This window comes from Rana temporaria, chromosome 9 (genome assembly GCF_905171775.1).
Source record: "Rana temporaria chromosome 9, aRanTem1.1, whole genome shotgun sequence".
Classification (NCBI taxonomy): Eukaryota; Metazoa; Chordata; class Amphibia; order Anura; family Ranidae; genus Rana; species Rana temporaria.
In genome coordinates, this window is record NC_053497.1 from 88,590,033 (window position 1) to 88,617,173 (window position 27,141).

At 39.6% G+C, this 27,141-nt stretch overlaps 1 protein-coding gene across 5 annotated transcripts in view; it reads right to left on the bottom strand.

Moving 5' to 3' along the window:
• The window catches only part of PAK3 (p21 (RAC1) activated kinase 3), a 243,536-nt gene that overhangs the window by 21,009 nt on the left and 195,386 nt on the right, over positions 1–27,141 (bottom strand). For all 5 annotated transcript variants that reach the window (XM_040323877.1, XM_040323878.1, XM_040323875.1 and 2 more), the window contains 7 exons: positions 20,972–21,125; positions 20,275–20,312; positions 18,330–18,464; positions 11,833–12,007; positions 8,118–8,181; positions 5,427–5,475; positions 3,392–3,504 (listed from right to left, as the gene is read on the bottom strand). In XM_040323877.1, the coding sequence (XP_040179811.1) occupies positions 3,392–3,504; positions 5,427–5,475; positions 8,118–8,181; positions 11,833–12,007; positions 18,330–18,464; positions 20,275–20,312; positions 20,972–21,125 (728 nt within the window). The remainder of the gene's footprint in view (positions 1–3,391; positions 3,505–5,426; positions 5,476–8,117; positions 8,182–11,832; positions 12,008–18,329; positions 18,465–20,274; positions 20,313–20,971; positions 21,126–27,141) is intronic.

The window sequence follows — 27,141 nt, forward strand, 5'->3', positions numbered from 1 at the left end:
GGTTTAAACTAAATATGTGACAACCCTAAACAATGTGCATAAAAAATAGGCTACCTCACTTCAAAAAAGGTAAAAAGGAAGTAGTGAAGCCCCAAGAAATGATGGTTAGTAAAGGCGCCCATGTATGACAGGTGTGTTAAAAGACTGTTTCTTCATAATGTTGGGGCTTTTCTACTTTTATTTATAGCAGTAAGGAGTCCGAGATCCCTGCCAAAAACAATCTAGGCAGGATGTTTTCAGAATTTAACCAGCACCATTTATCTTAATGGTTATAATTTGTATGAATAAACTCTGTGGCCCGGATTCACGTACCGCGGCATATCTTTGAGCGGGCGTAACGTATCCTATTTACGTTACGCCTCCGCAACTTAGACGGGCAAGTGCAGTATTCTCAAAGCACTTGCTCCGTAAGTTGCGGCGGCGTAGCGTAAATAGGCCGGCGTAAGCCCGCCTAATTCAAATGTGGAAGATGTGGACGTGTGTTATGTAAATGTTATGTGACCCCACGTAAATGATGCCGTCCGTGGACATATCCCAGTGTGCATTGCTCCAAAGTACGCCGCAAGGACGTATTGGTTTAGACGTGAGCGTAAATTACGTCCAGCCCCATTCACGGACGACTTACGCAAACGACGTAAAATTTTCAAAATTTGACGCGGAAAACATTCATACTTAACATTGGTACGCCGCATGTACACCTTATATAGCAGGGGTAACTTTACACCGGGAGAAGCCTAACGTAAACGGCGTACCTGTACTGCGTCGGCCGGGCGTATGTTCGTGAATACGCGTATCGAGCTGATTTACATATTTCTAGGCGTAAATCAGCGTACACGCCCCTAGCGCCCAGCGTAAATATGCAGTTAAGATCCGACAGGGTAAGAGACTTACGCCGGTCGGATCTAATACAAATCTATGCGTAACTGATTCTAAGAATCAGGCGCATAGATACGACGGCTCAGACTCAGAGATACGACGGCGTATCTGGAGATACTTGGTCGTATCTCCTTTGAGAATCTGGGCCTGTATGTTTGAAAGTATACTCTGTAAGGGCCTTGTTCATACATACTGCAGTGACCTGCGTTTGACTGCACTGGAAAAACGCAGGTCACACTGCAAGGAAACATAGAAAGCGATGGTGTCTTGTTCACACCACAATATTGGGGTCATGTGCTGAGTGTTGCATTAAATGCTACATTTTAATGCAACACAGTGCACATCAATGCAATGTAATTCTATTGAGTACAAAAGCTTGTATTTTATAAAAATGTGTGTTAGCATGACAAATCCACAAAACATGTATGCCTATGGAAGGCAATAAACATCAATTTTTCATGCATTTTCTTGCACTTTAATGCACCATTATGTGTGAACAGGTCCTAATTCCTGGGCACCTTCACAGTCTATTTCCAAACAAACAATGCACTTTTTGGATTAGAATGTGGTACTCCTGTTCTACAGCCCACAGATTTTGTTAAATTAGCATTTCCATTTCAGATTTTTTGGGATCTCCCAAACTGCTTTGCTTAGGATTGCCCTGATAACCCTACCTTGCATACATTGCGTCCACTTCTGTGTGGAGAAGCATGCGCAACTTCTTGGTTGTCTGAACCTTTTCACAGGTGTTGAAACAAACTTTCACATGTGAGAACTATTTTTTTGTTTCCTCAACTGTCATCTACAACACGGTATCAAGTTATTTTTCTTAATTACTACACTATAATCCTGCGTACACACGATAATTTTTCAGGATCTAAAAAAATAAAAATAAATTTAATGTCATTAAAAACGATCGTGTGTGGGCTTCAGAGCATTTTTCAGGTTCTAAAAATGGCAAAAAAAAACAAAAAAAAAACGAACATGCTCTATTTTTTCACGACGTTAAATCTTTTCCCCTTAGATGGATGCTCGTTTTGTCTAGGGGAATCGGCTAGTTGTTTTAAAATATGATCCGTACTTACCGTTTTCGAGATGCATCTTCTCCGTCGCTTCCGGGTATGGGTCTTCGGGAGCGGGCGTTCCTTCTTGATTGACAGTCTTCCGAGAGGCTTCCGACGGTCGCATCCATCGCGTCACTAGTAGCCGAAAGAAGCTGAACGTCAGTGCGGCTCTATACTGCGCACCGACGTTCGGCTTCTTTCGGAAAATCGTGACGCGATGCATGCGACCGTCGGAAGCCTCTCGGAAGACTGTCAATCAAAATAGGAACGCCCAGTCCCGCAGCCCATACCCGGAAGCGGCGGAGAAGATGCATCTCGTAAACGGTAAGTACGGTAAGTAGCCGATTCCCCTAGACAAAACGAGCATGAAGCTAAGGGGAAAAAGGGTCATGTGCGGGTGAACCTCCGCTTTAACGTTGTCGTTTTTTTGGGTTGTAAAAAATGGTCGTGTGTGGGCTTTAACGACGTGAAAAATCCGCGCATGCTCAGAAGCAGGTTATGAGATGGGAGCGCTCGTTCTAGTAAAACTACCGTTCGTAGTAAGCACATTCATCACGCTGAAACAGACAGAAAAGCGCGAATCGTCTTTTACTAACACGAAATCAGCTAAAGCAGCCCCAAGGGTGGCGCCATCTGCATGGAACTTCCCCTTTATAGTGCCTTCGTACGTGTTGTACGTCACCGCGCTTTGCTTGAGCATTTCACGATCGTGTGTAGGCAAGGCCGTTTTAATGATCAAGTTGAAAAAAACTTTTTTTCTAGAGCCTGAAAAACTTCATTTTTTAGAACCCAAAAATGATCGTGTGTACGCGGCATAAGACTCTCACCCGTGGCCTTATTTTTCTTCTCTCACCTTATTGGGAGTCTCTCCAGTTACTTGAAAAGTGCATGAAAAACAATAATTTCTGTAGGATTCAAGCTTGGTCTCACCTTATAACCATCTTTAATAAAATGGAGGACTTGACAAAAAGACAATTCAGTTGCTATGGGTTACTGCACATCTGAACGGTTTAAAAAAAAATAAAAACTGATAATGCTGTGCCCTGGGTAAAATATATTAACATACCATAAAACTGAACAGTTGCAAGCCTATCAAAACAAATTACTGTGTGACAATCAGCTCTTGCTACAAGCCGCCTTAATTCAAATGTTTGTATGTTAGTGATCATTTCAGTGTGCATTCACATGCATTTATTAAGCCAATAAATTGCAACACAATACAGATTGCTTTGCAACAGTGCTTGCTGTTCAGAAATCATTGGGGAAGCTGTCAAAACTTTGGGTGTAAATAGTAACGCATGCCTGAACAATTATGCAGTGGTCCAGATAATAACAGGCGCTCTATTGCTTTGTAACATCATTAGTTACTATAAATTCTGTACTGCTTGTCTGCCAATCCAAAATCAACCACAAAGTATATGCAAATGATCTTATGGAAAAATGCCACTCACCTGTCTAAATAATTCACAATGTTAGAATTTTTATTTTCCCTCATGACCAGGATCTCATTAATAATTAATTCTTTTTTGGGTTGCTGCTGCAGGTTCATTTGCTTTATTGCTACCTGAAAAGGAAGAAGAGAATGATCCAAAATAAAGGAATTCCAAATAAGTAGTAAAATAAATGAGTGAATACTTAATGGTACCCAGGAAACAATGCTACAATTGTAAAATGGGCATGAGAATTTGAAAGAGGAGCTCCAGGCTCCCCCCCCCCCAAAAAAAATTAACAGTCAGTAGCTACAAATACTGTAGCTGCTGACATTAAATGTAGGGAAACTTACCTGTCCAGGGTTCCAGCGATGTCCTCACCCGAGCCGATTCTTCAAGCGGCTTTGGGTGCAGGTACCAGGATCTCTGGTAAGGAAAACAGGAAGCGCCTTTCTGTCTCAACGTTCTACCTCTGAGAGCACTGTGCGTCCTTGTGGCTACTTTTCTAAGAAATTGTCTGCTGCGGAATGCGATTACGAGATTGGGGACAAAGAATTGTTAGCTATCATTTTAACATTTAAAGAATAGAGGCATCTCCTCAAAAGGTACCACTGTGTTGGTCCTTATTTTAACTGACCATAAGAATCTCACATTTTCATCTGAGGGAAACGCTGATCTCCCAGAAAGGCTCAATGGGTTCTGTCAAGCTTCAATGACGTAGTCTCATTCTTACCCGGTACTAAGAATGTAAGAACTGATGCATTGTCATAACAGTTTTCCTCTGCTTCCAAGATGGAGTTGGTTTCTGCTCCTGTAATACCTCCCAATCATATTCTGGACACTGTTTGTGCTAGTCTCACTTCACCGTTGGGCGAGAGAATTCTTGCCGCTCAAATCCATTCTCCGCCAGAGCTTTGTTTTTCATAATCAACACGTGTTAACGAGCCCTTAGTCTGCTTAAGACTGTACGCTTAGCAGAAAGGAGCAAGGTATCTAAAACAGCTTATGGAGCAGAATATGAAAAAAAAAAAAAAAAACAACACTATGCGGATATGCTTTGAGAATACAAAGGTGCTCTCAACAATGCATGCAAAACATGCAAGAGTGGCTGCTAAATCATATATTGTTTTATAATGCCTTCGGCTCTCAATTAGGTGTACCTTAATTTCTGCTGTAGCATGACAAATCAGGGTAATGTATGTTTTATATAAAAGAAGAACATTCATCATGCACATTTTGTCAAATGATTTTGTACAAGCAACCCCCACTGGAAATTGCATAGGTCTGTGCTGTAACCAAGGAACATTCTGTATTTGCAGGCTCAAATTCAGGGCAATTCAGAACAAATGTATACCAAACAGGGCAGCCAGCTTTACCTGTCCAAAAAGAGTATAAAAATAAAAGCCATACATTGGGAAACCTAAAAACAAAACAAAAAACAAACAAACACAAGAGGGTTAGCCCTGGGACTTTGAATGAGGTGAGAGGTTTAGCCAATGTTCACAGCGAACAACAAGACAAAATCAATTTTCTTTGTTTCAAGGTGTTATGTAACGGATTGGCAAAAACAATGATTGTGGGTTACCCGGCATAATAGCCAACACAACACAGATGAAAATAAAATATATAAAGATTTATTACAAATAATTACATAACACCTTGAAACGAATAAATTGATTTAGTCTAATTGTTCGCTGTGAACATTGGCTAAACCTCTCTCACCTCATTCAAAGTCCCAGGGCTACCTCTTTTGTCTTTTTTTTGTTTACTACTAGGGATGGAGGTGCCAGAGGGGTCACACCAGACCTTTATTTCCTTTTTCTATACATTGGGTAACCTGTGTTTCCTATTAAGTTTAAATGTAAAATCTTCATGTTTGCCGGGACTTTACCTTTAAAACATTACATTACTAAAGGAATGTACTAAAGACTGAAGGATCATATGATCAATATAAAAATCACAAATCCTGTAGAAAGCAAAACAATGCACAGCGTATGTGAATTAAATAAAATGTTTGAGAAGTCTATACTTTTAGCAAGATTTACATCCAGCCTACCTCTTGGCCTGTAGCAATGTCTATAGCTGTGTACACTGTACCAGATGCTCTGTAAAACACAAAGATCATAACAGATGATTAGCAAGTTTATGAGATCTGTTACAATGAGTGAGGAATAATAACAAAAAAAAAAAAAAAACTTATATGCAGTCTTTAAAAAATAAAGTCACTAACATTTATGGCATCTCTGGAACAGAAAAAAAATGCTGGTAATCTAAATACATTGTTGATTCAGCACTTGATCCCATAGAAATTATTGCATTGTGCTCTGACATTATTCATTTACTGATTTGTTTGTATTTCTTACATAATTATGACGCGTACGCGGCATATTTTGCCGCGAATAGTGTATCTTTTTTTTTTTTTTTTCAAATCCTTCCCATTGCTGTCAATGGCCGAACGCCAATGTCGCCTGAAAAAAAGGGTCCGGGACTTTTTTTCAGGCGACAGGCGTACGGCATCTATGAGATGTGAACCATCTCCATAGACAGCAATGGGAATTCTCCCCTCTAGCGGCACAAGCGTCCGGCGTCGGGCGTTTTGTCGCCTAGATGTGAATGGGCTCTTAAAGTCCAAGGTGTTTGGAACAACCTACTTGCCAAATTCTTTCAAAAACTGTGTGCAGGTGTACCTAGTAGAATGTATGTTGTTTTGAAGGTAAAGGGTGGTCACAACAAATATTGATTTGATTTGGATTTCTCCTCTGTTGGTTTTCTTTAAATTTTACCAATTGATAAAATAAACTATTAACACTTGTGTGCGTGTGTATGCATGTTTTGCGTTGAAATGTAATTGATTCAACTCTTTCACAAAATACGTTTATTACCGCTTGCACATTGTTAGTGACATTCACAGTAGCTTCAGAAAAGGTGCAAAGACCCAAACCTTTCCTACACAAAGATAGGCTCACATTCAATATCAATGTATCACACCTCGTTTGTGTATGCAGCACTGGAATTGCAGCACTGTCATATCTCTGTAGCAGCTGGAGATGCCAGACTGCAGTTTCAGGTCTGCATGATGGGCAAAAAGTTTAATTTTTATGAAGTAACTAAATATGCACAGAGAGATGACGGAGGGAAAATGTATCTTCCATTTATATTGACATTAATGAGCTGCCCACTCAAGCTTTCAGGGATATTGATATGCAAAACTTCTACACAGCTCTATATGGAGTCTGTGAAACTACCATGAGTGATATATTTGACTGGTCACTGCAGATGATCAGAATCAACATGGTGGCCAGGCGATGCCTTTGTAGAGAGAAATCAAAAGCCATGATGATATAAATCCAAAAGACAAGTTGTTTTTTTTTGTTTTGTTTTTAATCCCAGCATATGGTTATCCCGTTTCTGTTCTGCAAAGCCTATTAACCTAATAACTCATAATTTATTTATTGTTTGTTTAGGAGTTAACTTATCCCTGACAACACAGGCAAACATGAACACACTAGGCATGTAGTACAAGCGAGTACAGATTTAATTGTTTTATTCCATGTAGCTCTATGAATTACAACACCATATCTCCACTAGGAGGCAGTATGCAACCATCAGTAACGTATTTGTACTATAAATTGAATGTTAAAACTCATATATGAAATACAGCAGTTCAGAAAACACAAGATTACTAGAATTCCTTTGTCAGCACTAAAGAGGTCATCAATCTTAAAATGGCAAAGATGTAAAACACCTAGTAACAGAGAATGCAGAGAAAGCCCCCCACCTCTCCATTATTCCAGCAGTACTAAACATTTAGAAATACCTGAGCTGAATGTGCAACAAAAAAGCTTTTAAATACTTTTTGTAGACCATAGGTAATGTCATAATGTACTCTAACATTGTCCCTATGGGTTTATCTGTCAGGGATAAGGGTTTGAGTTTTCTCTCCATATAACTATATTGACACACACAGACCAGTCATAACTTTATGACTACCACCAAATTTTGAGTAAGTCCCCTTTTTGCTACCAAGACAGCCATGACCCATCAAGGCATGGATGCCACTGGACATCTGAAGGTAGGTTGTGGTATCTGAAGGTAGGTTGTGGTATCTGGCACAAAGTCACCAGTAGCAGTTCCTTAAAGGTTAAGTTCACCTTTACAGAAAAATCTGTAAGGTGAACTTACACAGGACCCCCTCCTCACCCCACCCAGTCCCGCTGACCTGGAGTGCGGTGACCACCCTCTAGGAGACATTGGGTCGACGCTTCACCAGTCTGGGGCTTAGAAATCCCCCGCAGCTTAATCTCCAAAACGTACCTCATAAGAAGGTACTTTTAGGAGTATTCTAATCAGTGGCGGCTGGTGAAGTTTTAGGATGGTGGGGCGCCAGACCCGCCACTCCCTTGTGACCCATCCCACTTCTCATAAGCCCCACCCCTTATATAATCCACCCACTCCGTCCCCTCTATTCCACTAACTTCCACCCATAGTGTCAGGAGTATACAGCTCAGCACCACAGGACAGAGTATACAGCCCCAGCATCACAGGACAGGATTTTTCAATCTATGTCCCCACTATTGTAAATAAGAAAAATATAAACTACTGATCAACAGCAGGAAAATCTGAAGGCAAAATCCAAGGCACAATACAAATTTCAGTAATTCACCTTTCTTCACCTAGGCCACAAATAGATGGAAACAAGTTAAAAAATAAATATAACAAACATTTTATGAAGTTCTGGCATACTCACCCTTGGCCGATCTTTTCAAATCGCGTGTATTTCTTTTTAGGATCACCTACGCTTACAATGCTTCCTGCAGGTTAAAGAGTATTTATAAAGATGAAAGATCAGAAATTTCTAAAAGACTTAAAAGCTTGGGCGCATACATTTATACATTTTTTTGCAAAGTCTTAGTAACCAACACAGTGGAAATTCTTAATCTCACATATTACACTTTGGCAAACATAGTTCAGATGATTCAAATGTAATTTACTTCACTTGTATAATGTTTTTAAATGCCATTTACAATATGGTACCCACCGACTCCTCAATTACATGTTAAGCATACAAAAATGTAATTGTATGCACACGTTTCCCATCTATTCAATATAACTTATAAAAAAAGTGTTTATACAAGCCTACAGAATAAGAACGGAGTATCGGGGTCACCTACAACTGTCTTACACATGCACAAGCTTGTATAACTTTTGAGTGGAGGCACCACATTTATTCCACCATTATGTCAAATAAAGAGAATCCTACAAAGAAGTCTAGGAAAGAGGAGAGGTTCCCCCAGGGTGGGGCTTTAGCGGTAACAATGAGTAGAGAAAGTATAGGGTACAATAAAATTTATTATGAAAAAATACAAAGCAAAAAATATGATAAGCAACACAATTGTTTAAAAACAAGGTACGTCATTGAGTGGTGTGTATGTCCGCAGGGATGAGTTCAGGCCCTATGCGTTTCAGGAAATCCGTCACTTCTTCAGGGGCCAGAGTCCATGCGACAATTATACTGTGTGCAGTAAAGAATTATAATACAACAAATTAACATGTATTCGTAAATCAGAAGGAAAAGCAAAAATCTAAAATCTACACATTACATTAGACACATACCCATCACCACGTATGTAGACCAAGAGGACCGAAGAGCACCATAGTACCAATTCCCTAAGGTGGATAGGGAGCCAACCGAGAGGACACAGAGACGTGTCCCAGAACTCCTGACGGCAGACCCTGGGCGGGCAGAGGGAAGTGTGGAAAGAAGACCACACAACTCCTACAAAGTAGAGAAAATGTTTGCAGTATGGCAAAAAGATGACATAGCTAATGTCAATGTACATCAATATCATTTGTATAAGCACACCAGGATAGGGGGAGTATATACCTGTAATGGAACTCAGATTGCTTGAAGTAGCACACGGAAGCAGTCAGAGGGTCCCCATGGATGTGGTCCCAAATATTTAAGAAATAGACGGGCACCCAGGGGAAGAGAGATCCAAACGAAGGTCTATTTAAATATCGAGCTCCTAGAAAGCATTTAAACAGGGGAGGGATGGACGAAAAGAAAGAATGGAAGTAAAGGGTTAAGAACGGTGCATACAGAGTTGATGCTGAATAAGAGATGTATAGACAGCCCTTGGTAATTGCATACCTGCAAGACAGCAAAGGGTAAGTCCCAAATAGAATTAATTATATGGGTAGGACTCCTAAAAAATGGAAGAAAAAAAAAAGGTTTTGGTATAAATGAGGTAATGAAGGGTTAACATTGATACTGAACGTAAAATAGACTGGAAGACCATAAGTGGCCACATACCTGCAAATGAGCAGGGAGTGAGCCAGGGACCGTCCCAGAGGTTCAGATAGATCACAGTGTAGTCACACAAATAGTCCAACTATGTAGGGAACATAGAATGTCATATCAATGTCCAGTCCATACTTATCATTTGCAGGTATGTGGCCACTTATGGTCTTCCAGTCTATTTTACGTTCAGTATCAATGTTAACCCTTCATTACCTCATTTATACCAAAACCTTTTTTTTTTTTCTTCCATTTTTTAGGAGTCCTACCCATATAATTAATTCTATTTGGGACTTACCCTTTGCTGTCTTGCAGGTATGCAATTACCACGGGCTGTCTATACATCTCTTATTCAGCATCAACTCTGTATGCACCGTTCTTAACCCTTTACTTCCATTCTTTCTTTTCTTCCATCCCTCCCCTGTTTGATGCTTTCTAGGAGCTCGATATTTAAATAGACCTTAGTTTGGATCTCTCCTCCCCTGGGTGCCCGTCTATTTCTTAAATATTTGGGACCACATCCATGGGACCCTCTGACTGCTTCCGTGTGCTACTTCAAGCAATCTGAGTTCCATTACAGGTATATACTCCCCCTATCCGGGTGTGCTTATACAAATGATATTGATGTACATTGACATTAGCTATGTCATCTTTTTGCCATACTGCAAACATTTTCTCTACTTTGTAGGAGTTGTGTGGTCTTCTTTCCACACTTCCCTCTGCCCGCCCAGGGTCTGCCGTCAGGAGTTCTGGGACACGTCTCTGTGTCCTCTCGGTTGGCTCCCTATCCACCTTAGGGAATTGGTACTATGGTGCTCTTCGGTCCTCTTGGTCTACATACGTGGTGATGGGTATGTGTCTAATGTAATGTGTAGATTTTAGATTTTTGCTTTTCCTTCTGATTTACGAATACATGTTAATTTGTTGTATTATAATTCTTTACTGCACACAGTATAATTGTCGCATGGACTCTGGCCCCTGAAGAAGGGACGGATTTCCTGAAACACGTAGGGCCTGAACTCATCCCTGCGGACATACACACCACTCAATGACGTACCTTGTTTTTAAACAATTGTGTTGCTTATCATATTTTTTGCTTTGTATTTTTTCATAATAAATTTTATTGTACCCTATACTTTCTCTACTCATTGTTACCGCTAAATCCCCACCCTGGGGGAACCTCTCCTCTTTCCTAGTTAAACCAGGGGTGTTGGTAACGTATCAGGGTTTTCCAATGTAAGATACTTTTCCTCTACAAAGAATTCTACTCTTGCATGCTCAGCATTTTCAAGCTAAGATTGTTGAATACTGTCTCTGTTACCTATAACCGATAGCTGAAGAGCAGACACTTTCTTGTACAAGTCAAACCTAGGTGAACATATACTTTTACTAGTGGCATTCTTAAAGTCCAACTTCAGGTAAAACCTTTTATATAGTTTTAAATAGAGTAGGGAAGGGTTAAAGACTCTGTCAGGTTTTTACTGGCATCTATATCCCTATTGAGGACAGAAAGTGATGGGAACTCTCTCAAAAGGTGACAAAGGCAAAGCAGAGGGTCAGGTGTTAGACAGCAGCTGTATTGCCTCCTTCACATGGGTGGTCATCTGCATACAGTGGATCCAGTATCAATAGAGTGAGTGAAGGAAAAAACCCTTGAACCTTTAGAACCTCTTTAAAAAAGGTACAAACACATTTTGCCACTTGTAGTCCTACACCTGCCCCTCCAAACGCTTACCAGAGTCATGTATTGGTCCAGACTTGTGCCCATCTGCCTGTCTTTTCTTCACCCTCTCTTTTCTCACAAGCTTGGCGGAGAGCAGCAGGAGCCATTGTCTCCTGCTGCTGTCAGTCAAATCCAGTAAGCAGAGATTGGGGGGCGAGACTCAGCTGTGTGTGTAAATGGATGCACACAATCCAACTCGGGATCAAGGCCGTACATCTGCTCTCATAGTAAGCGCTTGCTATGGGGACAGACAAAAGAAGAATCGGCCAAGCTTGCTGGTGGGGGACAATAGGAGATTCAGAGCTGCTCTGTGCAATACCATTACACAGAACAGGTGAATATGTTTTTTTTTCCCGAAAAAAATAAAAAAACAACACTTTTAAAAACTGCCAAAACAGCAGGCTTCATTGTCTCAAGTTAAAAGCAAGAAAAGAAGCATACTGAGTTTCTCAAGGATTTCTTCATCTGTCATCTTAGATTTTTTGCGTTGCCGGTCAGTATTTCTGTACAAAGTGCTCGTGCTTGAGTTTTCTGGCTGAGTTGTGACTGGGGAAGTGGAGGCTTCTTTGGCTGGAGCAGGAACAGCCACAGGTTCAATGACAGAACGAGTATATATCTGCATGAACAGGACAATAAACAGAAAATATTTTGAAAAATAACTGCAGAACAGAACAGCTTTCATAAAACAGTCCCAAAAAGCATTCAAAGACTCATGTACAAAAAAATGTATCAGAATGTGTTATTTCCCAGCAGTAAATTCAGTTGTACCCCCCCAAAATTTACAGTTGCAATCGGAAAACATTAAAGCTCAATGCTGGGCTGTAGAAAATGTTACCCCTACAGTGTGGCCCCCTCTGCACTACAGAGTTAAATGCTCATTCGGTCTAGTGCATAATAAATACAGTAATGTAAAATATTAAAAACTTAATTCTTACTTACTCTTTGTACAACTGGACCAGTCACAGCTCTCTGACATAATTGTGTAAAATTCAGGACCAGTGGTCCTGCATTTTATGTTGGGTGAGGACCCACCCACATCTTGGGAGCATCAGAGTGCACTGGCTGCCAGGAAATTGAGGAAAAATAAGTACAGTGGAACCTCTGATTGCGAGTAACGCGGTTAATGAGCAATACAAGCACTTTTTTTTTTTTAATCCTGAGTGTTGTCTCACAAAACGAGCAGGTTTCCATCCACAGCGGTGTGCAATTCTGCATTTGGCTTGAGGTGGGGAGTGCCAGAGCCAAGCGGAGCCGTTCGGAAATACTCAGAAATACTCCATTCTCGAGATCAGCCAAGCTGTCCTTGAGCCTTTCCGAGGCTCTCCAGTGCGCCTCCACCCATGGTCACATGCGGTATTGCATGCCATAGAAGTCAATGTGAAACTAATTATTTTCTATTCCATTGTATTCTATGGGGAAACTCGCTTTGATATGCGATTGCTTTGGATTACGAGCATTCTCCTGTAACTGCTTATGCTCATAACCCAAGGTTCCACTGTATTTCAGCCTGCTCATCCTTCCCTACACAAAACAAGCATTTAGCACTTGCTGTGCAAGAGTAACCTTTTCTCAAGCTCACAGCTTTATTGGATGTGGTTAGAAAAAAGCGGTTCTTAGCACTGACATATTGATTATTATTATTGACCAGATGAACCCATAACAATTTAAGATGGAAGTCAAGTCAGCCCAAAGTCTTGAAGCGATATCCAGACTTCTTACAGAAGGTGTGATAAATGGAAAAATTCCAAAAAGGAGTCCAAATGAGGGGTGGGCAGCACAGCCAACAAACCCCCAAAAGACCCAAAAACACAACAGGAATCTAAAGACTGCCTGCAGCACAGAGCTGCTTGAAGGGCTTAAAGTGGGGGTTCACCCAAAAAAAATGTAACATTACAGCTGAGTTGTCATAATGACAAAAGGCTGTTTTTTTTTTATTTTATCCCCGTACATACCGTATTTTCACCGCCGCTTCCGGGTACGTCTTCTGCGGGACTGGGCATTCCCAATTGATTGACAGGCTTCCGACTGTTCGCATACTGCGCGTCACGAGTTGCCGAAAGAAGCCGAACATCGGTGCGCAGGCGCCGTATAGAGCCGACTCGCAGTCCGGCTTCTTTCGGCAACTCGTGACGCGCTGTATGCGACGGTCGGAAGCCTGTCAATCAATTAGGAACGCCCAGTCCCGCAGAAGACATACCCGGAAGCGGCAGTGAAAATACGGTATGTACGAAAAAAAAAAAAAAAGACAGCCGATTGTCATGCAACTTTAAAAACAGCAAAACTTTTTTTAATTATTATTTTAGAGTAAGAGCGTTATAACCCCTTATCAGTTTTTATTGCCATTTGTGTCCATTCACTTCCTGCCCCATAGCCAAATAAGGAGGTCAGAGGAAAAATCTCTCCAAAGTAAGGGAATCCTGCTGTGCCCCCAGGATTTTTTTTTTACTTTCACTTTCAATGAGAATGTTAAACAGGACAAGTAGAGAGCGTGAATCTTCCTAATGGGGGCACAGACAGGAATTGATAACTGACAGGTGATCCAATACCTCTCCACTATAGGCAAAACTACAAAAAAAAAAGTTTTGCCTTTAGTTACATTTTAACACCAGAAACTGGTGTCAGATGAAGCTACAACATCCACATGGTGGAAATTAGAAAATGTGTGAACAGAAGACCAGTTGGCAGCCTAGCAAATCTGAGAAGCCAAAAAGCACTCACAGATAGAATGCACCTTGATAGGAAAGGGTGGATTGTCGACACCATAAGCTTGGATGCTGAGCCACCTAGAGATGCAGGTGGAACGGGAAGCTGATGCATAGCTCCCAAATGTCCCTAATTTTGAGGGATTGTCCTGTCCCCGATTTGGAACAAAGTCCCTCTGTCCCTCTTTCCTCCTTATTTGTCCCTAATTTTGGTCTGATTTATATAGTGGTATTTAAAATGCATTATTCGTTTTCAAAAAGTTGTGTAATGTTTCACAGTGCTAAACCCTTCATCCAAATTTGTAAATTGCAAAATTTCATAAGCCAGTATAAAGGAATAGTAGTGGTAAAAAAAAAAAAAAAAAAACACTTGTGGGTTTAACCAGTCAGTTTTTTTTGTATAATTTTCCTTTAAGGGGGCGCATTGGTGGATATCCTATGCCTACATACTTTTGCTAATAGGTGTCCCTTGCTCCCCTCTCAAAAAATAGGGAGGTATGCAGTGGTGTACCCTTACAAGGACAATCCAGGATTACAAGAGGGAATCAGTCTATCTGGGAAAAAAAAAAAACAACGGTTACTGAGATGTAGACGAGGGAAATTAGATTTTAGTGAACTGGCACCAGACAAACAAACAGAAAGATGTCCTGACTGAGGTGAAAGGCAAAAACTACCTTCGGCAAGAAAAAGTTCTGGGCCTTAACATCACCTTGCCCTGACGTAAAACCAAATAAGTTCCTTGCAGGATAAGGCTTGCAGTACACACTCACTGCCCAGAGGTGAATATCACATTGTGGGTGAGAGTAAAGAGAGGAATGCCTCTGGTTCTAAAGTACAGGGAGAACCAGATTCAGATCCCATGGGGTTGCAAAGAAAGAACAGGGGGAGCTATACGGGACAATCTCTCTAAAGAGGTAATCAGCATGAGGTGAGAAGTTAACTTTTCCGAAACAAAAAACGGCAGAAACCTGACTTTTGATAGTGCCAACAGCCAAAAGCTGGTCCAGACCCAGCTGTAGGGAGGAGAAAATTCCTCCCACAGAAAAAGTCCTAGGGTGGATTTCCCAAGACCCACATAAAGTGAAGTAAGCCTTTCATGTTCGAAGACAGACCTTGCCTTAAGTAGACTTTGTACCTTTTAGGATTTTGAGGAAGTCTGCCAATTGTTCATGCCTGGGATGTACATGAAAGGTAAAGCTGGTGCGTGAGGTTCTGCCCAGGATAGAATGCGATCCAACGATCTTTCTACGATGAGTCCTCTGGTTTCTGATGGATCCTTAGTATGGGTGAACCATTTCTTTATACAGTACTCCTCAAACAGGTACAAGGCCAATACATGCTTTATGGGAGCAAACACTTGTCAGGGTGTTTCCAAACTTTGTAAAGAGAGACTTGGAGTGGGTGTAAAGGAAAAGTCTTTGCGGGTGGACTTAGGAGTGCTAAAGGCCCAAAGACTGACTGAAGCAGCGCTGGTAGAAACAAAATGCTAGTTTCAGAGTAGTGATCACTACATCGATAAGAGCTTAAACGTTCTCTCTTAAAAGCGTATTTCCATTATAGGTTTGTTATTTGCTCACATTTTGAAGTCAAATATGTTTGTTGTGCGTTTCCATTCACACAGCATACCAAAAAAAAAAAAAATGAAAGGCATATTTCTTACCTTTTAATTGTTTCTTAGGAGAAGGTGTCATGGCTGACGGCAAAAGATTTTTGAAAATTGTGTGTCTGTCCTCATTAACATACAATGAAAGAAGTCTAGCTTTTAAACCTTTAACCCCCCTTTTTTTTTTTAGGACAGACCGTGTTCAACTCTAGTCATAGCAGAAAATGAAGATCTGCTTGCACAGTACAGCTAGGGTTAATTATAGCAAACACAATTGCCCAATCACTCATAAACAAAGATAACCAGTAGTATTTTAAAGTGCTGGAGGATAAAGAAGAGAGCTGCAATATTTTTTTATATATATATTTTTAAGTTATGCGGTGTGAATGAGAACACTTAATAATAAAGCTGGTGTTATCCCAAATTAGCTGCAAACATGGAAATACACTTCAATTTGTGAGTAATGGCACAAGACTGACTCCTCTAGGATAAGTTCATCAGGCAAAGGTGATTCAGAATCAGTCAGGGCCTCTGCAGCCCATAACTCAGAAGCCACCAAGGCCATGGGCAAATCAGATTCAGAGCTTGCTGGGAGTGGAATTTGCACTTGTAGCCTCTGTGCGGTCAGAGTTACTAAACTGGGAGATTTGGGCCATAAAATCTTGCATGACTGTAATAAAAACATCAGCTGAAAGGACCGAGGAACTGGTCACATTTGACAGTATTAAAAAGGCCTCCAATGCCAGAAAAGACTCTAGGAGCAGAGGGCAACTGGATTTCAGGCTGCAAACCCAATCAGTAGGCGCACCGCATGTAGCCCCAGAACCGTAAGTAGAGAGAGCAGGGGGCACCAATTACAGTGGGACTTTCTCCTACCACATAGCAGTAAGGCAACTTAGGTTACCAAACAACTAGTAGCAGTTAGGGGTCAGATGGATGAGCAGAAGTGACCAAAGCCACTGTAGGTGGGCTGCAAAGATTTATTTTTCAAATGGCTCTTTGCAAGTATGAGCAGCAGTAGGGAGAGCGTTCCTCAGTGCTGTACTGTGGAAAAAGGCACGGAGCACATACACGGAACACTCCACCCAGAAGATGTCAGTGCTCGGTCCCACAGTTTTAACCTCATGTTCAGTGGGAAACAGGGAATTTTAAAAGGTGCCCAATGACCCAAGTAAATGAATTAGCGGCCGATGCTCAGCTTGACAGGCCTACTCACTAAGTGAGTCTTCAGGGACAGGGCAAAAACTAAGGCAATGACAGCAGCTCTGAACATGGAAAATGCTCTGTAACCAACTTGTTAAAGGCCAAGTTCACATTTAAAAAAAAATAAAAAAAGTGCACATATTTTTGCAGGCGAAAAAGGTTTGCATGTATTATTTCTTTTTGTTTTTTGTTTTTTAATTAGAGCCTTCAAAGCATTGCACCTGTGATCAGCAGATCACAAGTGCAATGTCACTCTTGCTAGTTTTGTGCCCATATCCCCATAGAGCTTTCAGTTAGAAAGCAACAGGAAAACGGAATAAACTACTACCATTCAAACCACAAGCAGGTCTGCCGCAGTGGAAGACTGTACTTTTCATTCACAGAATCTGAATCTGAACAAATGACGTGGCTGTGAGAGGAGGCTGGTAAAGATTTCCGATGCATCTTTCTAATCAACTAAAAGGATCTAGAACACAGGGTTTACCAATATTTTTGTTACACATAGGGCCAGTTCACACTGGTCTATGTTTGCACTCCTCGTTACAAAACACACATTAACACATTACGATAAAGAGGAAGCAAACCCTCCTCAAAAAAAAACCTGCAAGACAAAGGCATAATGAGCTAGTATGCATAGCAACAGTTCATGCTGAAATAATGGTTTATTGACAAATCAAATCTGAGATTTTATTTATTTTAATGCTCATTAATTGATAAAGCCTAATGAGTATTCAAAGTCACAAACATTACCCACAGGGGTGTAGGGAGGAGGGGCAGAGAAACAGAGCATCAATACTGGATAACTGCCTGTTATCACTGGAGACAACAGAGGACATGGCTCAGCAAGTTTCCATGAGAAGAGGCACACAGGCAAAGTCCTTTAACCTCTTGTATATGAACTATTCATTTTTATGTCCTGCTAGAGCTGAAATTAAATACTGATATGTTGACACATCAATCCCACTGACTTTACACTGAGCTAGCTCAGATTACAATGCAAAGAGATACCACCAGTTGTAAGATAAACTGTTGTAAATAGGACCCCGTTTCAATAGGACTATTGAATATAGACCACATCATGCCTGTAATCAGGTATGATCCAGTTAAACAAGTATGATCCAGTGAGGCAAATAGGAGATTGCGTCTAACAGGTTTCCAGTCTGCCAGACCACCAAGTGTGCAAATCATACTTCTCTGATCAAATGAATGAGCTGCTAATTCTACTGCAAAGCCTATAAATCTAAGAACATTAGGTCTCACAATCAACAGTATCTGAACTAAATATTGTTCTTGCGGTCTGAAGAAATCAATCACATTCTTCTTTTCATTTCTCTAATACAGTTAAGGAAATGGACATTCAGATTTCTCCCTCTTGGAGAATCCCCCCCCCCAATTATACATTTAGTAACACAAAACAGTTAGCAACTTACTGATTTTGTATGCTCAGGACGTGGAGCTATTACAGGAGGGATTTCATTATCCTCTTCTTCTTCCTCTTCTTCTTCTTCATCCTCCTCTTCTGATACCGGAGGAGCTAAAGGAGGCTCTGATGCAGTCTTTGTGTTCTGGAAGTAAAAAAGTGCAAATTAAAGAAATGGACCACCCGAAATGGCATCCTAGATGTCTTGGATACTGAAATGTCCCTGACATTATTTCCAGCCCTGCTCCTGTCTATCGTGGTGTTTTTGGTCTTCTCTCCCACCTTTGAGTTTTAGATTTTCCTGTTGTATTATCCAGAATATAATAAAAAACTAAAATATTCCAACACTGAGAGTGGGATCTCCTCATATTTACCACAGCAAGCATACAATTCAAGCACCTAATAAGACATTTAAAAAAATAAACAGGTGGGTTTTCTCTCCAGCATCTATTAAAACCAGAAATATCATTTTTAGATGGGCTGGTCAATAAACAGAGCTGACAGTAATTACAGCTAACCAGTTTTAAGATTTATAATTTACAGTTATCCCTTTGTGTATATATTATTATTACACAGAGCTTTATGTTACATCATTTTAAAGCAAGTTGGAGAGAACCACAAATAACTGCACACCTAGAAAAAAAAATCATAGCAGTTACCTTCTAGCCTAACAATCCAGTTATGGGAATGGCTTACATATGTGCAAGAAGAAAATAATGCATAGTTTGTCTTTGTCAGAACAATTGTCTGTATTTATTTGGCATCATTCCTATTAAAAAAAAAGTGGTAATCTATTTAAAGGATTATTCCCTGCCAAACTTCTAGGATTCAGACCTGCAGGACTTACGGCTCTGGGGCTCCACTAGCTTTATATCTCAGAAAGCAAAAAATCATTAGCTAGACCCACTGTAGCAAAAGAAGTTCAACCCTGTGATGGAAGGGGCATAGCAGTAAATGCTGAATAAATTGTCTAACCAATCTAGGTCCCAAAACCAATAAGAAGGCAGAAGACAATTCATCTTCCCAATAACTGATCATTTATCCGTTTTATAGACTTTAAATACAAGGCTTGTCCTTTACATTTGATTCATGCCCATATTTCCTGTTGCCCAAGTATTCTAACAGATGTAGCACAACATGTAACAGTATTTTTCTTTTAATTTGAAACATTAAAGAAGTGGATAGTAAAATAATTTATTTCAAAGTCAAATTGTACACTCTGATGGTGACTATACAGGGAGATTGTCTGCATTAGAGACCATAGAATGCACACCATGTAGCGCTAAACATTTTTCCAAACTATTTTAGAAAACCTCACCTAAAGTTTACTGTATTGATCTTTTACAACAGGATTGGATCTTATATCTCCAACACACATTCTACATTTCTATAGCATTCCACTTTAATGTGCGTGACCAATCTAAACTCAGCGTATGTAAGCAAATTCAAGACTGTTGGATGAATATAACAATCTGCTGCACAGATTATTACATATATACTTTAAAAGGTTCTTTGTGTTCCTAAATTTTAAGCATATTATTGTCTTCCACCTGGTTATACAATCATCCCTGTACAGTATACCAAATTTTAATGTGGCCAAATTGCTGCCAAGGGAATATACTATGCAGCAGCACTGTGAAAACCAGAGAAATGTTTTTGTGACTGCTCATTTATTAGTTTAAGAAAAATAATCCACTGACAAGGTGTACATACCATTTGAATATGAACACCTAGTAATCTTGTAACCGAAACTGCACACAGAAGCATTGTGTATCTTTGTATATTACCACAGGAACTTCAGGTATGCACAGCAAGCTGTGTATATGCAAAGTCCTAATGTCACAAATAAGCTACTGTATATTAACATGTCACACAATATATACATTGTGATTCTGATGTTAGATAATAAAGAGCTGAGAACATATAAGAAAGTGAAAATAAAATGTACAACCTACCAAAGAGTGAGCAGCGATATATCCATGTGCACTTTTATCTGCAAAAAAAATAAAAAAAATCAGCACCAATTACAAATAACCTTACCAAATGTATTTTTTTTCGGATTCATAAAAAATTTGCGATAAACCTGTAGTGATACAATTGTTTGATTTTACAATTGTTTCAATAAAAGCACAATGCACAATCATTTTCACGGAACAGGCACAAAGCATCCTCAAAATAAATCTAATCAAATTTCACCAAAAGTGGACTTTATAGAGGTTGTATCTAAAGAATTTTTTATATTAAAAATTATTTAAATCCACCTTTTAGTGCTTAATGTTCAGTGCCAGACTGAGAAAATTCACCAGCCTGTCAAATCCAGTATTCCCATCGGCTCTGCTCCAACACATATCAATTTAAAGTAAATAAAATAAATCTAGTGATATTCTCTCATAATACAGAGTTGAATATGTTGTAAGATTTAAAAAGTAGTCTGTCATTATGAAATGCAACCATAAAAGTTACAAGTTTGAATAATATGTAAGATTTATTTTGCAGCTAAAGGATGAATTCCAGGTATAAATCTATAAACACTTGCTGAATGCTCTTACAGACTAACAATTTAAAAATAAATAATTATTTGTTCTAAATTTTAGCTAAAAATCCTAAGTGGAATTGTTTTGTAAAAAGAAAATAGAAAAAAAAGGATTATACCTCCAGACGTAAAGCTCATATACTTCTGGTTGTTGACAGTCTCTTTGGAATCATAAAATTTGAGGACATCTAGCACAGCCTGAGGGTTCTTCTTCTGCTCCAGTTTGGTGATGTTTGAGGTTTGCAGTAGTCTCGCCCATTGCTCTGGGATTCCCTGTGGTAAGGAAGACAGAGAACCATTTTTATCTCAGTCTCCAAAAATCTATATAACACAGTCTTTGAATACACTGGAAGACTGTTGTATTATTGAGACCTTGGTTTTGCTATGAAGAAATTACATATACAGTCATTATCTGGTAAAAACACAAAGCTGAAATCAGTATCCCAGATGAAAAAAAGTAAATTATAGCTGTGAAACAAGGTGGATGAGTAATGTGTGGTGACAGATGCAACTAATGTCTAAAAGATGGCAGAAAGGGTTAGTAGTGGTTATGGTGGTAAAGTGCAGACCAGACAATATACATACAATGGAGTGGAGTTAAATGTGCATGATCCATGTTAAAATGCATGAGGCTATGGGATTATATTATTTATATATTAGTATTTTTTTTTTATTATCTAAATTTCTGAGTGTAGTGGAAGGACTAAACATATGGTCCTGATTAATAAAAAGTGGAGCAAAGGAATGTTGGAATATTACCAAACAAGATATCAACATACTTGATAGCTTGATAAGCAACACTTTCAATTTTATCTGGATTATATAAAGAAGAATCAGTACCTAAATATGGGGAGAAGTATGTGGATTACACTGGATTTTCTGTAAACCCAGACAGAAATTCAACACTTTAAATGTTTTAAACTAAAAAGGGAACAAAAGTGCTTTTTTTTTATTATTTCTAGTTTGTACACTTACTACAAATTTTACTTCTCTAGCAACGTTGCTAATGATATAAGATTTTCAAATGTATAACCATGAAGTCTAAAAAAATTGCCTAATATGCATTAGTATCCAACATACATAGTTTAGGTTTGCTGGGCACCAAACGGACTGAATTACCCTCTTCTCTCCTAGACTGAGAGGTTGAGAATTCCCTGCAGTACTTTGCATTTCACCCCTCTGCAAAACACCCATAATATAGATGGTAATAACTTACAGATTATCTGCTGAACTTTTTGTTCATTATACAGAAAAGAAAATATCAGGGCAATGTGACACCATTATTTGACTTCCCCCAGCTAAAGCTATGAAGGCCTAGCAACTGAATTTATTGATTGTGATTCTATTAGGAATTCAAAAATAAATAAACAAATAGCGATTAATAAAACTATTTAGCAAACACATAAAGCTGAAATATCAGTTTTGGATGGGATTGGCTTTTAAAGCATAATAAACTACATTTTGAAGCTCTGTGCAAAATGGAACTACAGTACACAGTATATTCTACATTGCTATATTTTATCATTCGTATCTTTATAAACGTCCTTTGCTGGTTCTTTCACCATTAAGGTCTATAATACTTCAGTTACTTTATTGGATTTCGGTTAATTCCACTCTATAACAACCAAACATAGTGCATATTAGATTCTATTGTCTCTCCTACCAAAGCTACCAATGCTGCCCCCACTTTGACCATTATAAGCATGTCAGCCTAATAAAACTACGTGTCCTGAATGTGTTCCAATATCCAGTACAGATTCTCTACAGGGCAACCTGGCTCCCTGTTTGATTTTGTAATGACTTGGAACTTGTTGCGCAAGGGGCTACAGAAAAGAATATCCTGCCAGGAGACTGCTAATAGGTTATTATTCAAAAATCAGGAGTTAAGAATACTGGGTGAACCTAGCCCAGTGTTTCCAACTGTTCGTATTTTTACGGACAGTTCGTAAAAAGGGCACTTTTCCCCCCGTTCGTAAATGTCCGTAGTTGCGGGAATGTGCCAGTAAAAAAATAGCCGAGATCGGTTCGGCTTGGAGCTGTGCATGGAGATTGGAGGCAGGGGGTGATGGTGGCTGCGGTGGCACCGCAGAGGGGGCAATGGAGGCAGGGGGAGATTGGAGGCACCGCAGAGGGTGGGGGATGGAGACAGGGGTTGTTGTTGTTGGCACCGCAGAGGGGGGTGGAGGCAGGGGGTGATTGGAGGCAGGGGGAGATTGTGGCACCGCAGAGGGGGGTTAAGGCAGGGGGTGTTGGTGGCAGAGGGGGGTGAAGGGGTGATGTGACTAAATAATTTGCCCTTATTATAGCGAAAACAACCAAAATATGTTTTTTTACCGTAATCACATTGCTATTTGCCTAGCGTACTTGTTTGTAGCCTAAATACTGAAATTAGCACCTAAAAATGAAATTTAGTAACTTTTGTGAACTGTGCCAGTAAAAGTGACTACGCCAGTAAATTTCGGGTGTCGTGCCAGTAAATTTCAATCTGGTAGGTTGGCAACACTGACCTAGCCTTTAGTTTTAATAGGGACAGATTACCAATATAGCAGCAGAACTTGGCACTCTTAATTCATAAATTAAATATCTTAATCCAGTACACCCAAATCTTAAATATTTCAGTTTTTGGTCATTTCAGAAGAGCTAAATTATACCTCTTAAAGACTTATCACAAACGGTAGTGAAATCTTTACACTTAAGTTTCCAGATATGCACACTTGCAAATGCAACAAGAGGATCCAACACTTCCAGTTGAACTTAAAACTATGCTAACAGAGAATTCAGCAGGAGCACCAAGAACAGTCAGAGGAGGTTATTAACAAACTGGTGCACACAGAATCTAGTGTGGCTCTGCACTAGAAACCAATCAGCTTCCAGGTTTTATTGTTAAAGCTTAAGTGAACGACTTGAAAATAGAAGCAGATTGGTTACTATACACAGCTGCACCAGATTATGTGTGCTCCAGTTTTAGTAAATAACCCACAGGAAACAAATAAAACTCCATGATGGACAGGAATAGAGCCAGGAACTAGTGAATGGAGGTTTCATGGCAGAAGACACCAAGAGTGATAAGATCCAAAGATCCAAATGGAGGCATTATCCTATAACACTATGGGGGGGGGGGGATTTACTTAAACTGGTGAACCCAGAACCTACAGCAGCTGTGCATAGTAACCAGCCTCCAGGTTTTATAGACAAAGCTCAACTGAACAAGCTGAAGTAAGAAGCTGATTGGTTACTATGCACAGCTGTACCAGATTCTGTGTGCACCAGTTTTAGAAATTCTCCATTAATGTGTATACAAAATGATCATATACACAGCAAACTACAGTTTATATAAAGATAGATGACTGTTGCTGGACTTAAATGTCAGTGACCAAGCTTGAACTTAATGGGTAGGAGCTATGGTAAGCTGGTCAATGAAATGTGGTGAACTGTAAGGTCACTGTTATTATTTTACAATAAGTAATTTAGTCAGTTATATCAGTTAGAAGACTCGTGATCACTACATTTGGAGACCTTAAAATGGTGTCCCGCCTGGGATTTTTTTTTATTAAGTCAGCAGCTACAAACACTGTAGCTGCTGACTTTTAATATATGGACACTTACCTGTCCAGGGAGCCCGCAAGGTCGGCACCCCAGCCGATGTTCGGATTGGCTGTCGGGTGCTGCTACCACCATTCGTCGTAAGGGAAACCGGCTGTAGAGCCTTCCAGCTTCACAGTCGGTTACCTAATGCACATGCACGAAGAGCGCTGCCCTTTCTAAATTGGCCAAGTGGCAGAGGAAGCAGGAGGGGGGCCAAACTTCTGAGGGACAGTGCTTTGGCTCTGTTGCCCAGAAATGGGGAAGGGTACCTGTCAAAAACAGGTACCCCCTCCCCCCTGAAAGGTGCTAAATGTGGCACCGGAGGGGATGAAGAAGTAGATAAGCGGAGGTTGCACTTTCGGGTGGTACTCTTCTTTTTAGTATTTTTACTCATCAGTCCTCAGGAACACAGGCCCATTTGTGGATCTGACTGGGACTATGTCCAAAAATCCTTTGATACTAAATAAGTAAAAAAAAAGTAAAATAAATAAATAAAAATAAAAAAAAAACACACAACTCAGAATTCAACAAACTTGAAAAAAAAAAAAAAAAAAGGAAAGGAAATAAAAAGGTAATTTCTTCTACACTCGTCACTGCATCCCATGTGCTGCATACATTTAACTAATTCCATGAGAATATAACGTTAGGCATCACCTACCAAAATGTCCACCTATAGCAATTTGTATAGGATTTCTAGAACCTTACATAAAGGAATCGTTGACGCTATCTAATTTCTCCAAGCAAAATATGACATTAATGGTCATTTACCAAGGCATATATGACAAAGTATTAAGAGAATTATGTTTGTGTGTGTGATCTTTTTTTTTTATAGGAATGCAAAATGCACAAATGTGTTAAATTTTTTTTTATAAAAATGCAAGAATGTACCTTTTCCCTCCAAATATCTGTAAACAAGACAGTTATTTTCTGTGCATAGCATAATATCCTGGCCTATATGGTCAACTAATACATCTAGGGCTGCTCACTGGAAAGTATATTTAGCCTTCTTCCTGCTTTCAGGAAGGCTCATTTTTCCTTTTTAGACAACTCTTAAATGGACCATACATCTTTAGATAAGGCAAAGTTAAAAAGAGACAAACAAAACTCACTTAAAGCGGTACTTTACTCTCTCAATTAGCATTAGTAAATAGATAGAAAAGTATATAATATTTACTGGTTTTAAACATTTACATTTATTTAGTTACTTCCTGCTTTCCAGGCATAGGCAAATGAGGTCATATCCCAAGAGTCTTCAGAAGGGGATGAGGGTCTCTCTCAGCCACGTACACCCCCTTACCTGCATGTGTGAGCTAAGGGCAGATGGATTCCAGGGAGTAAATGCTACATTAATTACCTGCCCTTACTTAAGAAATGACCATAGCCAAAAATGCTAGGGGATATTTTTCAAAGTGATTTCTCAGCAAAATAAAGCATGGCTACATAAATGGTGAGGGGATTTTGCTTTGAATGTTAAAAATGAATTAAAACAGATTTTTTGGTTTATGGTGCTCAGATGCAGTGTAGTTCAGCTTTAAAGTATATAACTGATGGGGAAGCAAGTTTAACTGGCATTACTATTAAGACTTACCACATAAGAGAATTTATTCACTGTGAGGGATTCTGTTAATGGCGAATGTGTGCATGAATGCCACAGTCTGCCTGGCTCCAAACACAGAACACCTTGCATTGAGTGAAAAGAACTCAAGGTCTCAATGACAGACATAAGGCAACAACAAGAGACTGCAGTTTTAATAAAAGTAAATAATTTATCAAATGCTACAGCAGCCAGAAATGGGGCACACTTCGTTAGAGGCAACTTATTTTTATGGTGCAAATGTACAAAAATACATAGCTTTATTGTTTCTGTTAAGCGTGTTAGAGACATACAAGTTCTCCTTTTAAAACTATTTATTATAGTACACATGCCAAATACAGTTTATATATGAAAATATTCAGAAATTTTAGACTGGGCCTCTCCAGAACAAACTTACTTTCACATAGACAGTCACAGAAGGTTGATGAACCAAAGTGTAACTTTAAATTAGCCTTATACATACAATTGTGGTCAATATTAATATAAATCCATAGCTGCTTCTGTTCTGTAAATGCAGACACAGATTGTTCCAAAGTACTTATGGAATTCTATCTTTCCTATATATCAACCTGATCAGTTCCATGGTAAGAAAAAACAAACACTGAAGCCCCACCATGTTATTTGCAATAGATAAAGCTCTCAGTGCAATAGACCCAAGAACGCTGATGAGGATGCTATAAGTCAATGCTGCAGGCTATGATCTACATTTGGCTCTTTGTAGTTTTTTTTATGGGAGGCCCAGGCAGCCAATAACAAAATTGAAGGGAGCCGGTCTGAAAAAAATATTGTTCACAAAGTGAATATTCCTGCGTCAGTGGCAAGATGGGATTATCTAGTCACAGAAAAGCATGTCTGGTTGTAGATTGAAAAGGGAATGTAATGACATTAGGGTGACCCTTATATTAAATTGCAAGGTCTTACTATTGAGTAGAGCACTAGCTTTTAGCATCATTCATTTCTAAGCCACTAGAGGAAGAAAAAGTGAGAAGACAGCTGATCTCTGGGGAAACAGTAGTTGGGCAAACACCATCTCCAGAGCCACATGCAGAAGAATATAGACTCATTTGCCTAAAAAAGCTGGATCAGGTAATATTCATCTGAAGTATATGG